Source organism: Polypterus senegalus, chromosome 17 (genome assembly GCF_016835505.1).
Source record: "Polypterus senegalus isolate Bchr_013 chromosome 17, ASM1683550v1, whole genome shotgun sequence".
Classification (NCBI taxonomy): domain Eukaryota; kingdom Metazoa; phylum Chordata; class Cladistia; order Polypteriformes; family Polypteridae; genus Polypterus; species Polypterus senegalus.
In genome coordinates this window covers 83846640-83861226 of record NC_053170.1, presented here as the reverse complement: position 1 = coordinate 83861226, position 14587 = coordinate 83846640, and the positions used below count along the sequence as shown (strand labels likewise).

The window sequence follows — 14587 nt, the reverse complement described above, 5'->3', positions numbered from 1 at the left end:
TTTAAGAAAACAGGTATTCAAAGTTTCTGAGACATGCTTGTGACTAGTAAAGCAAACTAAAAGAATTAAAGGTACTATTTTCTTGAGACAAGAATAAGTTTTGCTCGCAGTGGACGTTATGGATGTTGTTTCACATTTTCCACAGGTGCATCTAACATTCACCAAATTTCCATAGCTTTCTGGCTGCAAATTATCCTGATTTTGTCTCTGCAGTTCTGTTTCTTCAATGGTTATATACTGGCATGGTTTGCAACAAATAATGCTCTCCACAAAAGTGTGCCGAGTCTGAAGCAGCATCAATGCTGAAATCTTCTGATTTGAGTTCACATCTGTTATGACTCAAAATATGCTCCAGCACATGCATACTAAGATAATATTGTTGTCTTATGCATATGTGTACTGAAATCATATTCAAATCATGTATATGTTTTTGGCTTTTTTTGTAGCTACTCTTAAAAGACTATACATCCTCAGAATTACCATATCCTTCAGGGAAGTGCAATATTTATTAAAGTCTACTTTTCTCTGCTTTTTTTCCCCTGAATTTCTGTGATGGTGTTTCGTTCCAGCATCGCCTGATCAAGGCACTATGCAGCCACCCGTAATGTGTGAATGAAAGTAGATACCTTAACTTTCCCACAGAACCTACTGTGACCTACTGTGTCAAATCCTCTAGAATGAAGCCTAGAAAACAACAAGAAACTACTTAAGAATATTTAGGTTAGGTTGACTGTCCATTGGGGGCTTGGTGATCCTTTAGCTTTGGAACCACTGCAGATGTTGTTTTTTTTCCTCCAGCTTATCTGTAGTTTTTCACTATCCTCTTGGCCATCTGACCTTATCATCGGACTAATCTTTAGAGTGTTACAATATAATATTATACATAAGGACTCTACTTTTCTAATTATAGATCTATGATATGTAAGCTCATACATCCTACATTATGCAAGCTCAATTTTTTTTTTATTACTTACCCATTATAATTCTAACCTGATTTAGTTTTTCTAGTACCTATTTATCTGACATATTATAAAGCACTTTGACCTACACCCAGGGTATGAAAATGTGCTACAGAAATAAAAGCTGTTCTATGCAATGCTGGCATGCATACTGAATCACATACTGAACAGACACAACGGTTTAATGACAAATGTGCACTCAAATCATAAGTTTTTTTTCCTGAACAAAGCATACTTTTTTCCTATTACATTCTATATTGTTATTTTAGACATTCATGCCAAGAAGGAGTGTGCATAGTGGTGAAGCCTGCACATGAATGTTACTGTACTCTGTATATGTAACAATAAATATGAACTGAACTGATTACATTAAACTGCATTTTTTTAATCTCTTAAGAATTTTTTAAAAGAACCAAGGAAACCCACATGCCAAACTCATCATTACATGCTTTCTGTGGCATGTCACGTGCATGCACAAATACTTACTTTAAAAACAAAACAAACAAAAAAAAAAAAAAAACAGAAAATTAAGCAGGCAGAGTATTCCAAACCACAAAGAAAAAGACTAAACAGACTGGAGCACCACAAACCAGTTATTGATTTTTAAGCACATGATGAGTCACCCTTACTTAGGATAATGGTAATAAAAGAACTGATGGCCACGGTTTTGAGCAAGTAAATGTAATTAATAATGATAATTCTTTGCATTTCTATAGCGCTTTCCTCACTACTCAAAGCGCTCAGCAATTGCAGGTTAAGGGCCTTGCTCAAGGGCCCAACAAAGCAGAGTCCCTTTTGGCATTTATGTTCCGATTGCCAGTGCAGATCCCTAGCCTCAGAGCCACCACTCCGCAATTAGTAAGCTTCACGGTTTCTTCCAGGTAGACATTTACTTAAGCCCATAATGTAATGTGGTAGTTCTGAGATGTAAATCACAGCAATTTTAAGTCAACTATTAACTATATTTATTTCATGTAGTGAAAGCCTTGAGTGACTGCAACACAAGCAGATTGGGAGAATGTGACAATAAACCTACTATACAAATGTGCCCCATATCTGAATTCAGGAGACTGAATTCCAAAGGTAACAGCACCAACCACAGCAAACTTTTACTGCAGTCTTACAAACTTAAATCACAAGCTGTTTTTCATCAGTAACTATTACCCTAAATTCTAGTATTGGGGTGTATTACAGGCAACCTATAAAAAGCATAATAGGACTTAAAATTAAAATTACATTCTCCACCCGTATTATCTGTACTGGCTCATACTAAAATAAAGAACATAAAACCAGGAAAGAAAAGTCAAATGTTCGAAGTTTAAAATATATGTTTGTAAAATATTTACTTGCTTGGAAATAAAGATGTTTTAATCAAGTGCATTAAACTAAAGTACACAATATGAACTTTGTACACTCAACCTTGGCTTGCTACAACTGCTACCATTTTTTTAATTTTGGATGTGCCTAATTCTTCCATCAATCTACATTAAACATAAAATAATGGTCTAGGAAACTATCTTGAAAAATCCTTGTATGATGAACAACATTTTGATACCATAATGTAGTTAATTTCATATCCTATAAAGTGGTTATATTTGATATTAAAACAATCAAAAGTACAGAGCAACTTTAGTATTAATTTGCAGATATTATAGGCTATACTAATTATTAACCACTGAATTCAGCAGCCTTTCATTTCATCTATAGTAGCTGTAAATTATAATCTTGTAGTGTTAATAGGTCATTTAAATGCTCACATATAGTAGAGGTACAAACACATATCTTTAGCAAATGCATCATACACCTACTGACTTTGTTAAGTCTGAATCACTGTCACATAGCATATCAAACGTAATTATTACTCATGATGTCGAGACTCAAAATTTAACTATTACTGTACTACGTTAAACTCTCTCCCTAAATTACTTAAACTGAATTGTTTCACCTCTTACCAATACAAACACCAATTATAGTGAGAAGAGTGCAACATCCTGAAGTGCAACTAAATCACAGTTACAATATAGCACTGAAACAGTCCTTTCATGCAGTAGTGCCTCTAAAAAAGAAATTTACCCTGGAGAACACCAAAATTACAACTCTTCTGAACAGCATGGACTGAAAAGTATTTAAGTGGTCACAGTACAGCAACAGTAATAACTTCTGTTGTCAATGACATTCTAATGACTCTTCATAAAGGACTTGCTATGGTTACATTTTTTATATTTAAGTGCAAAATGTGACAATATGTACAACTTTCAAGTGAGTTTCCGCGAAATCAATGAATCTTAGAGATGTAATCTGCAAGCTACTTGCAAGCTACTATGGGTTTCCCATAAATAAGTAATGAACCATTTTGTTAACCCCACTCCTTTAGTTGCCTATAAAGCATTAAGTTTTTTGAAAAACAGTTGATTGACAATACTTTTATTTTATTATATGGCAATGAGTTTGGTTCTCTAGGGGAATTCAATAATGTGTAAGGTTAAAGTAATGAAAATATAATTATTTAATAACCAGCCAAAACAAAATTCATAAATAAGCACAAAATGAGCCACCTTCTAATTCTAAGACAGACAGAAACAATGATGGACACACATTGTAAAACAGCCATGACTTTCTATAGAAGGGCTTGTTCATTTGCTAAAAAACACACCACCTGCTATCAGTCAACAAAGCACTAAACTTTTTCAACAGCACGAAGAAACAAAAATGGGATGAGAAGCAAAGAGCAAGTGCCTACATATCATAATCTACCTTTACTCTATTTGAAGGCACACTGACACCAACTGGACATCTTTGCCTAGCTATTTATTTATATAATATGACTTTTTCAACATTTCTTAAATAACAATGAACAAATAAAATTACACGATTGACTTGGAATTAATAAAGTATCTATCTATCTATCTATCTAGAAGTCTTAAATTCTTCATTAAAGTTTTTACAATTAAATCAAAGTGTAGATCATTGGTGCTACCTGTTCATTATTAAGAAAATTGAGCTCTATAGGTTTATTTTCAGTGACTGTAAACAATAATAAATAAAATCCTCTTAAAATGTAATATCTCTCTATTATAATAAAAAAAATCCTGGGATGAGACGAGAATTTTCTCACTTTCACGTCCCGTGAGACAAGACTTTGTGCCAAGAGATTTAACCACACCTGGGGCCGGAAATAAAAGACAAAGAGTAGATGACAAAGTAGAATGTTGTAAAAAATTCAAAAACATCGGCGAGATATACATGCAGAGCAGCTTAGACATAATGAAAGTACTAAAATTTGAAAGTCTCCAAAAAATGATTGTAAAGATCGCATTAGCACAAACAAACGGAAATTATTACTCAGTGAAATAACGGAACAGTGAAAAGAGATCGAATATATTGTTCGGATTTAAACTTCAAGTCGGAGACTTGTAGATAATCTAATTCAGATTGCCATCAGGGAAAAGTAGTGTTTCTTCCCAATGAAGAGGCATATCCGCGAGAGTTAAAAGATTTGTTATTTGGTGAAAGTGAAATCCATATTTGTGAGCGGCAGAGACGTGAAGTGGCTGGCACGTAGCACATGCATGGGGGGGGGAATGGTGGGTGGTTGGAAAGCGAAACTCCTTAGTTTTTTTTAAATAGTAAAACATTTACACAAACATTTATCCATAATATGTATTGCATAAAAGAAAATTAACGTAAAAATTAAACCACAATTCCAAAAAAAATGCAATGTTTATCAGGAAGTTAATAAGCTAACATGTTTATTAATTTTTAAGAAAAACTGACAAAGTTGGATTTTAAGTTAACAAACTTATTGTTTACAAAGCAGCAAAGGCATTATCTTCTGTGCTCTTTTTCTAATTCTTCCAAGTTGATGTAATAAACAAAAGCTCATTCATTTTCCATCCTCAAGAGGTGCCCATTTTAATTAAAGGAGAAAATGAAAAGTTCTAATCTCATTAGTGCAGCTTTTCCTGTAATTTCTCCTGCAGAGACAAGTTTCCATAAGTGGAGTCCTTTTTCCTCCACTCCAACATTAGCTGGACAACATACACTTATCAGCCACTACATTAAAACAACCTGCCTAATATTGTGTAGGTCCCCTTTGTGCTGCAAAAATAGCCATGACCTGTTGAGGCACAGACTCCGCAAGACCTCTGAAAGTGTCCTGTGGTATCTGGCACCGAGACGTTAGCGGCAGATACTTTAAGATGTGAGGTGGGCCCTCCATAGATCAGACTTGTTTTTCCAGCACATCCCAAAAATGCTCAATTGAATTGAGATCTGGGTAATTCAGAAGCCAAGTTAAGAATCTGAACTCTTTGTTACGTTTCTCATAACAATTCCTAAACAAATTTTACATTGTGGCATGGCACATTCTCCTGCTGAAACAGGCCACCAGTTTGCCATCTTCCCATAATGCATCCTGTTGCCACTTCTTTCCCAGGTAAAATCACACGCACCTGGCTGACCACATGATCTAAAAGAAAATGCGATTTATCAGACCAGGCTATCTTCTTCCAGTTTACTCTATGGTCCAGTTCTGATTCTCACATGCCCATTGTTGGTTCTTCCGACAGTGAACAGGTGGGCAGCAAGGAACTCTGACTTGTCTATGGCTAAGCAGCAAGCTGCAAAACACTATGTTCTGACACCTTTCTCTCTTATGGCCAGCATTACGTTTTTCTGCAATTTGTGCTACAGTAGCTCTTCTGCAGGATTGGACCGGCCGGGCTAGCTTTTGCTCCACACATGCATGAGTGAGCCTTGAGCACTAATGACACAGTATCCGGTTCACTGGTTGTCCTTCCTTGGACCATTTTTGATAGGTACTGTCTACTGGAAATTCGGAACACCCCACAAGACCTGCTGTTTTGTAGATGCTTTGACCCAGTCATCTTGACGTCACAATTTGAACCCTGTCAAAGTCACGCAGGTCCTTACGCGTGCCCATTTTAACTACTTCCAACAAATCACCTTCAAAAACCGACTGTTCATTTGCAGCCTAATAAGTCCCACCCCTTGACTGGTGCCACTGTAATGAGAAATCAATGTTATTCACTGGTTTTAATGTTGTGGTTGATTGTGGTTATATGTCGTTGTGCCTCTTCTATCCTTCTGAATATTTGTGAACTATAAGTGCATAGAAATTGCACTGTATAAATAAAATATATTATTTTAATTAATGATGTGAATTTAATGTGCACTGTCTGTTGCTAAGGTTGGTGTATATTTAGCTCATTAAACTAGTAATTACAGATTAAAAAAGGATTGGGGAGCATGTAGAATATAAAAAAATTAAAGGGTTGCATTAGTTACAATAAGTTTTGGGCAACACTTGTAAATGAATGATCAGTCTTCTGATGGGGTTTACGATGTTCTTACAAATGCTGTGTTTTTAAGAAATTCACTTTTGTTTTGATACACATGGTTAAAAGGTTCTGTTAGGCTGTCAGGCACTGCCCTTGCATAGTTTTGTTCATACCTAAAGCTAATTTCAGTATGTACAGAAATGGGATGAGGGAAGACAATTATTACTTTCTTATTTCACAAGGATCAGCATTGTGAGTGTTACTGTTTTCACTCTACAGTGTATCTGGAAAGTATTCACAGCACATCACTTTTTCCACATTTTCTTATGTTACAGCCTTATTCCAAAATGGATTAAATTCATTTTTTCCTCAGAATTCGTTACACAACACCCCATAATGACAACGTGAAAAAAGTTTACTTGAGGTTTTTGCAAATTTATTAAAAATAAAAAAATTGAGAAAGCACATGTACATAAATATTCACAGCCTTTGCCAGGAAGCTCAAAATTGAGCTGAGGTGCATCCTGTTTCCCCTGATCATCCTTGAGATGTTTCTGCAGCTTAATTGGAGTCCACCTGTGTTAAATTCAGTTGACTGGACATGATTTGGAAAGGCACACACCTGTCTATATAAGGTCCCACAGTTGACAGTTCATGTCAGAGCACAAACCAAGCACGAAGTCAAAGGAATTGTCTGTAGACCTCAGAGACAGGATTGTCTTGAGGCACAAATCTGGGGAAGGTTACAGAACAATTTCTGCTGCTTTGAAGGTCCCAATAAGCGCAGTGGCCTCCATCATCAGTAAGTGGAAGAAGTTCGAAACCACCAGGACTCTTCCTAGAGCTGGCCTGCCATCTAAACTGAACGATCGGGGAAGAAGGGGCTTAGTCAGGGAAGTGACCAAGAACCTGATGGTCACTCTGTCAGAGCTGCAGAGGCCCTCTGTGGACAGAAGAGAACCTTCCAGAAGGACAATCATCTCTGCAACAATCCACCAATCAGGCCTGTATGGTTGAGTGGCCAGAAGGAAGCCACTCCTTAGTAAAAGGCACATGGCAGCCCGCCTGGAGTTTGCCAAAAGGCACCTGAAGGAGACTCAGACCATGAGAAACAAAATCCTCTGGTATGATGAGACAAAGATTTGAACTCTTTGGTGTGAATGCCAGGCTTCACGTTTGGAGGAAACCAGGCACCGCTCATCACCAGGCCAATACCATCCCTACAATGAAGCATGGTGGTGGCAGCATTATGCTGTGGGGATGTTTTTCAGCGGCAGGAACTGGGAGACTAGTCAGGATAAAGGGAAAGATGACTGCAGCAATGTACAGAGACATCTTGGATGAAAACCTGCTCCAGAGCACTCTTGACCTCAAACTGGGGTGACGATTCATCTTGCAGCAGGACAATGACCCTAAGTACACAGCCAAGATATCAAAGAAGTGGCTTCAGGACAACTCTGTGAATGTCCTTGAGTGGCCCAGCCAGACTTGAATCTGATTGAACATCTCTGGAGAGATTTTAAAATGGCTGTGCACCAACGCTTCCCATCCAACCTGATGGAGCTTGAGAGGTGCTGCAAAGAGGAATGGGCGAAACTGGCCAAGGATAGGTGTGCCAAGCTTGTGGCATCATATTCAAAAAAACTTGAGGCTGTAATTGCTGCCAAAGGTGCATCAACAAAGTATTGAGCAAAGGCTGTGAATATTTATGTACATGTGATTTCTCATTTTTTTTATTTTTAATAAATTTGCAAAAACCTCAAGTAAACTTTTTTCACGTTGTCATTATGGGGTGTTGTGTGTAGAATTCTGAGGAAAAAAATTAATTTAATCGATTTTGGAATAAGGCTGTAACATAACAAAATGTGGAAAAAGTTATGCGCTGTGAATACTTTCCAGATGCACTGTACATCCTATTGTATAAAGATATATTTAAATAACATTCACGTTCACTCATATGCACATGAAACGTAGTTATATCAGTATAGGGGTTTAACTTTTAAAGATTAAACTCCCTGGAAAACATGCAGCCCTGGCTAAATACAGTTTGTAGCTTTTCTACATGAAATAAACAATGTGTGATACAACACCAATATGCCTCTAGATGTACATGCATGATAAGGATTACTTAGTTGCTCGAGATCTTATTCGTGAGGTCAGATTTATTTTTTTCTATATTAAGAAGCTGTTTTTTTTTACTGACAGCACTGGATATTGTGGAGGTGTTTTGGCCGACACACTTACAGTATTCAATGTTGCATGAAAGGGGGGTGACAGGAAATTTTCATCTTTAAAAAGACAAACAAGATGTTGTGTTCCAATTACTGAGGAATCATGTTCCACAAACTCCCTAGGAAAGTATATGATGCGTACTGGATTGAAGGTTCTATTCCATGTTTGAACCTCACATCCTTGGTGGTCACTGAATTGTGCACAAACTCTTTTTCACTGTACAAATACCTTAAGGGACATGAGAATGTGCCAATTCTCTCTACACATGATCTGTAAACTTAGAGAATGTTTATTACTGTAAACTCTGTAATAATTCCTATTGTCACTTAATCCCTGTATTTGAAGAGTAGTGTTTGTTGCTCATAATATTTGTACAGCAAGACATTTAAACGCAGCTGAGGTTTAGGGAGGATTCAGTTTGGAACAACAGGGCTGTATCTGTACAATCTGCAAAGGATGTTGTCTTCTTGGCCTCATCAGATGGTAACCTCTAATGCACACTGAAATAAGAATTAGAACGTCCAAATATGAAGTCAAGGTCCTCTCCAAAAAAAAACAACTTGTTCCCTACAGGTAGAGGGCTGGGCAGTTGCCACAAGCTGTGGATTTCAACAATCTTGCTCATGAATGGGAGTAGAGGGAATTTTGGGATTCACCTATGAACTTGAGTAGCTGTTGCAATTTCTGCTGACATTGTACTGGACAGTGATGATAAAGCATGAGTTAAGTGTTTGAAAAAATGTTTGATTTACCAGTCAATAAATATCCCTATCCCCAAACCCACCTATAATTATGGTATCCCGAAGATTGCCAGTTCGAATCTCCATACCACCAAAACAGATCCCACTCTGCTGGGCCTTTGAGCAAGGCCCTTAACCTTCAATTATTCCAGGGGCGCTGTACAATGGCTGACCCTGCGCTCTGACCCCAAGGGGTATGCAAAAAACCAAATAATTTCCTTTGGGATTAATAAAGTATAATAAAATAAAAAAAAATTACAAACTCTGGGTATTGACCAAAAAAATGTGTTTGCAGAATTGGACTCACTGTCTACAATAGAATGTGTAGCTGATCAGCACTGTAGGACTTCTAAGTAGAATCATTGCTTCTCTGGACTGAAAGAAGACAGACAGGGTGTACCACAGTTTACTTGCCGATTCCTGGGGACAAGATAACTTAGTTGGACAGGCTCTCTATATTTCCACTGAATCCTTCACCAGGAAAAGCAGTAACTTTACACTAATCAAACTCAATTTTAAAGATTGTACACCCTTTCGGAATGTTACACTTACTACAGAACTTTTTAGACATACCTCCATGAAGATCCCCCTTCTGCAATTGCTAAATATAATTTGGGTCATCTATGCATCAACAAACAAAATTTAGCAAGGTTTCCCAAAGCAATACATGTGTATGAGCCAAAGAACTGCAAAGTGCTTATTAAGTGAGGTTACACCCATCAGATTTTACAAGGACCATAAATCTATAACCCCTTCCTTAAACATGTTACCTACCTCCATGTAATACTAAATGTTGGTCTAGGAGATGGGTAAGGCCAGATATCCATTGCGGGCTTTGCACTGTAGTTAAAGACAGGAACCTCTTGGATGCCACCTTTCCGTGCCAACTTTCGGAGGTCATCGTTTGGGAGCACCAAAATACTTTTTTTGCTGCTCTTAGTAGTAAACTTTCTATATGAAGGGAGTGCTGTCCCTGATCGAGTCTTTTTTGAACGAGAGAATTTCATCAGCCTGACTCTGTCACTTGTAGAATACTCTTTGCTTACAGTCATAGAGGACACACACAAGGCAGATAGGTTGGAAGTGGAATCTGTTAATGTGGTAGAGACTGTAGTTTTGTTCTCTTCTGATATAGAAACAACATCCATGTTACTGTCATGAGAAGGAGAGCTGACGTGCGTCACTGTGGTCTTTGTCATGGTGGTTAATGTAGAAACAGCACAATTCTCCATTGTAGAAACCACTGTAGGATCACAATTGTCTGTTCTAGAAACCTCTTTTATATGAAGTGTTTTGGACTCTGTGGACACTGTAGTAGTGGTGGTGGTGGTAGTTACATTGGTGATAATTGTTTTTATGTTGTCTTGCCCATTGGCTGAGACCCTTGAGTCCACCTGCAAATTAGAATCATCAGGAAAGTCATTGCTAAGGCTTGACTCTTCAGCAGAGGGAACAGGGGAAGGAATTATTTTTTTAGAGACAGACATCTCAACATCCATGGGTTCTTCCTCGTTATTGCTACAGTTGTCCTTATATTTATGTGCAGCTGACATTCCGTCCAAAGATGTGCTAATGCCTGCAGTTTTCACAGTTTTGCTAGCATGGTTGGCAAGATTAATCTCTTTAACAATGGGAAGATCTTCACACTCATTGACTGAATGACAGCTGGAAGGCATCTCCTTGATATCCTCCATTGTTATATCTCCGTTCATTAAAGTTCTCAGCATGTCCTTTGTATCTAAACTTGATCGATTCAAGTTATTAACTTTGATGTCAATATTATTTCCAAGGTCCAAATCTGCATGTTCCTTCCCGTTGATTTGGACCATGGAGGAAAGTGCTATTTCTTGTGCTTTACTGCTCTCAGATTCTGAGAAAATGTTACTCTTCTCAAAGTCTTGACTTGCTCCATTTTCTTCTGAGATTATACTCCCCTCCTCCTTAATTCTGTCCAATTTTGAAATGTTATTTTGACATTCAAGATTTTTATTATTCTGAGTGCCACCATTTAACTCAGATGTGGACTGAACACTGCCAAGCTGGGAAGATAAAATTTTTGAAGAAGCCTGATTAGGAGTGTCTGTAATATTATGTGGTTCCACAGTCACACTAGGCTGCTTTCTATCAGATGTCTGTAGCTCAATATTGCTTTCTATACTTACAGTTGGTGAGGCTCTCTCACTGCCTCCCGTCTGATTATTAGAACCAGCCTGAGAATTTAGGTCCTGTGTTTCACATAGGTCTGAGTCCTGAATGTCACTTAAAATTTCTTTTGATTTATTTCCTGTTTTTGTGGGAGAGGCTTGACAGAAATATGCATTTGAGCAATCAGGATTGCTTTTATCCTCATGGTGGTCAACAGTCTGATCTGAGCTTGGCTCACCTTCCTCTTCTTCTCCAGGTAATGGACTGCCTTCTCTACTAAATGTTAAGTCTTTCAGCAGTGTGTTCTCCCTGCTCACATGTTCCACTTTATCTACTGAAATGGTCTCCAACTGTTCCTTTTCTGGTGAAAGGGATTTAATGTCTGTTATGGCTTTAACTGTAAGCTGAGGGAGACTGCCAGCCATTTTGTGTCCCCCATTAAGGCTTCCACACTGGTTCACTAAAGATACCTGTTTTAGTTTTTCAAGCCTCTGCTTTTCTTCCAATGTAAATTGTTTAACCCTTCGTTCAAGCAGTCCATCTAATTTAGAAGCTTTCACTTTCTTTTTATAAACAGTTCTGAGCTGAAAACCCTCACTGACATTGATTACATCATCTTCAAATGGTTTTGCCAAAGTTTTGGAAACTGAATCACTTGTGTGTTCTTCCTTAATCAAGTTGTCATTTTCAGTTTTCCCTGGAAAGAAAAAAGAATTGGCCAATTTAATCCCTAAAACACATCTCATTGCATACAGAGGCATAAGCACAAGCACATTTTCTAACTAGAAACAGGCTGTGTTTGAACCTGTTCAGAAATGAGGCAACTCCGGTATAAATCCCTCAAAAGAGTAACACTGCATTCAAGAGTTCTCAGAACTTTCAGCACTGCAAGCTATGATGATGTTTTACCTTTCTATTTATGTGCATTCATGTAAGTTTCCAGCCAAACTTTTCACAGAAACGCAAGGTCGCTAACATAGTCTGCAAGAAATGTATTTAAACATAATCTGTTCTCTTTCATGAAAATAAGGAGCAAACTAAAAGTCCTAGATGTGTATCACTTGACCACAAAAATGGCATTTCTAGTCAACTAGGTTATATAGTTTTATTTTACACAACTGACTATGGTGAAATGTCAGTATTGTATCACAGCTTGGAGAATACAAGTAGCTTTGTTTTCTCCAAATTGTGCAACTCATAGCTCCAAGTTGGTGTGGTATTCACATGGAATTCCAAACCAGAAAAGTGTACAGTAGGACCTCGGTTCACGACCATAATTCGTTCCAAAACTCTGGTGGTAAACCGATTTGGTCGTGAACCGAAGCAACTTCCCCCATAGGACTGTATGTAAATACAATTAATCCGTTCCAGACCATACGAACTGTATGTAAATATATATATTTAATTAAACCACAGAATGCACAGCATAATAGTAAACTAAATGTAAAAACATTGAATAACACTGAGAAAACCTTGAGCAACAGAGAAAACGAACACTGCAATAGTTTGCGCTATAGCGCTACGAACCACTCGCTAAAAACACTTTTTAAATGAGTTTTAAGCACAGGGAAAAAAATTAACATTTGAAAAAATATGTAATTTAATAAACCACCAAGAAAAATAACATTGGAACAGTGCACACTACGAACAGATCGCTGGAAACAGAAGTGAAAGCAAAATCAAGCCCAGTGCATTCTTTCACTGCCTTCCTACCTTAATGCGTCCAGCTCTCTCTCGTGCTGCCTGTGTGTCTGAATCTCGGGCTGCCTCTGTGTGTGTGTGTGTGTGTGTGTGTGATGCAATCTCTTGAGCAGCGCTCTCTCTGGCACTGCCTCTGTGTGTGTCTCACTGCGCTGCCTGTGTGTGTGCGCGGGCGCCTCTCTCGGGCTGCCTGTGTGTGTGCGCGCTGCCTCGCTCTCTCTCTCTTGCTCGCTGTACAGGGAGAAACTGAACATGTATAAACTGAAAGGGAAACTGGCTTGTTCGTATACCGAGTGTGTGGTCGTGAACCGAGGCAAAACTTTAGCGAACTTTTCGGTCATAAACTGAGTTGTACGTGTACCGGGACGTTCGTGAACTGTATTTACTGTCTGTCTATTTACATATTTACTGTCTGTTCGGTAGCATGTCAATGCAGCATTAGTGTAGAGACTTCACAAAAACCCTGCCAGGCTATTTTAATCTATGAAACATAAATCGATGCCAAATTAAGCAAGAGGAAGCAAACACACAGGACATTTAGGATTAAAGCAAAATTAAATGTTAATATGTTAGACAAAAATGAAAATAATTGTGGTGACACAGATGGTGGAAAAGAGACAACTTAAAAAGTTCATGCACATTAGTCGTGCTTCTTGGTTCTCAGACAGTCGACTGTAAGTAGCAAATATGAATGATTGTTTTTTGCCTTCTTCTGTTATGGTTCACCATTTTCCTTTTATTATTTAGTCACAAATTAAACAGGTTTGATCCAGCCTAGTGCTAGTAATATTTTTAATAAAAAAAGTCTAAAAGTTAATGTTGTTTCAACCATGTGGTGATTTTTAAATTAAAATTCTTGAATTAAAAAATACTAATGATCATCTGGCAGGCCATTAAGTCCAAAATTAACATAAATGTTTGAAAAGAGAGGGGGGAAAATAGAAGGAAACCAAGTTTGAGATATGCACTGTAATAAAAATTACCAGAAATCAATCAAATGTAATTTAAACACCTGCTAAATAAAACTGTTGTTAAACCGTAGGATAAGGGGTGAACAATTATCTTTTTCAGATGATCTGTTGGGAGAATGCATAAGTTTAAATAATGGCCAACTGTGAACTGCAAATGGCAAGAGGGCATGAAACCAAAATTGAATCACTAAAAACTGGTTCCGCCAAAACGGCTATTGGCTAGGAAGATTTTTCTTTTTCTTTCTGGAATGCAGTGTTATCACTTTACAGTTTCAGGAGCCACAGTATATTGGGCATTAAAACTGCTCTTGGTTACTAATGCTTCTAAATGCTGTAAACAATGCATACAGCTAATATGTAGGTATTTCTTTAGCAAGATGAGTGTTTGAGTAACATTATTGAGGTGAAAACCTGAGTGCTGTTGCAAATTAAAACTTCATTCTGTACAAGATCTTGAAGTGAGGTTGTCTTTTTACTGTATACTATATCTAACATATTTACTACAAAACCTTAATAATGTAAGTTCAACGCCTGTTTTT

The 14587-nt window shown here is 37.6% G+C and overlaps 1 protein-coding gene across 8 annotated transcripts in view; it reads right to left on the bottom strand.

The window, feature by feature from the left end:
- The window catches only part of bptf (bromodomain PHD finger transcription factor), a 119806-nt gene that overhangs the window by 33579 nt on the left and 71640 nt on the right, over window positions 1–14587 (bottom strand). For all 8 annotated transcript variants that reach the window (XM_039739600.1, XM_039739603.1, XM_039739598.1 and 5 more), the window contains one exon: window positions 10006–12073. In XM_039739600.1, the coding sequence (XP_039595534.1) occupies window positions 10006–12073 (2068 nt within the window). The remainder of the gene's footprint in view (window positions 1–10005; window positions 12074–14587) is intronic.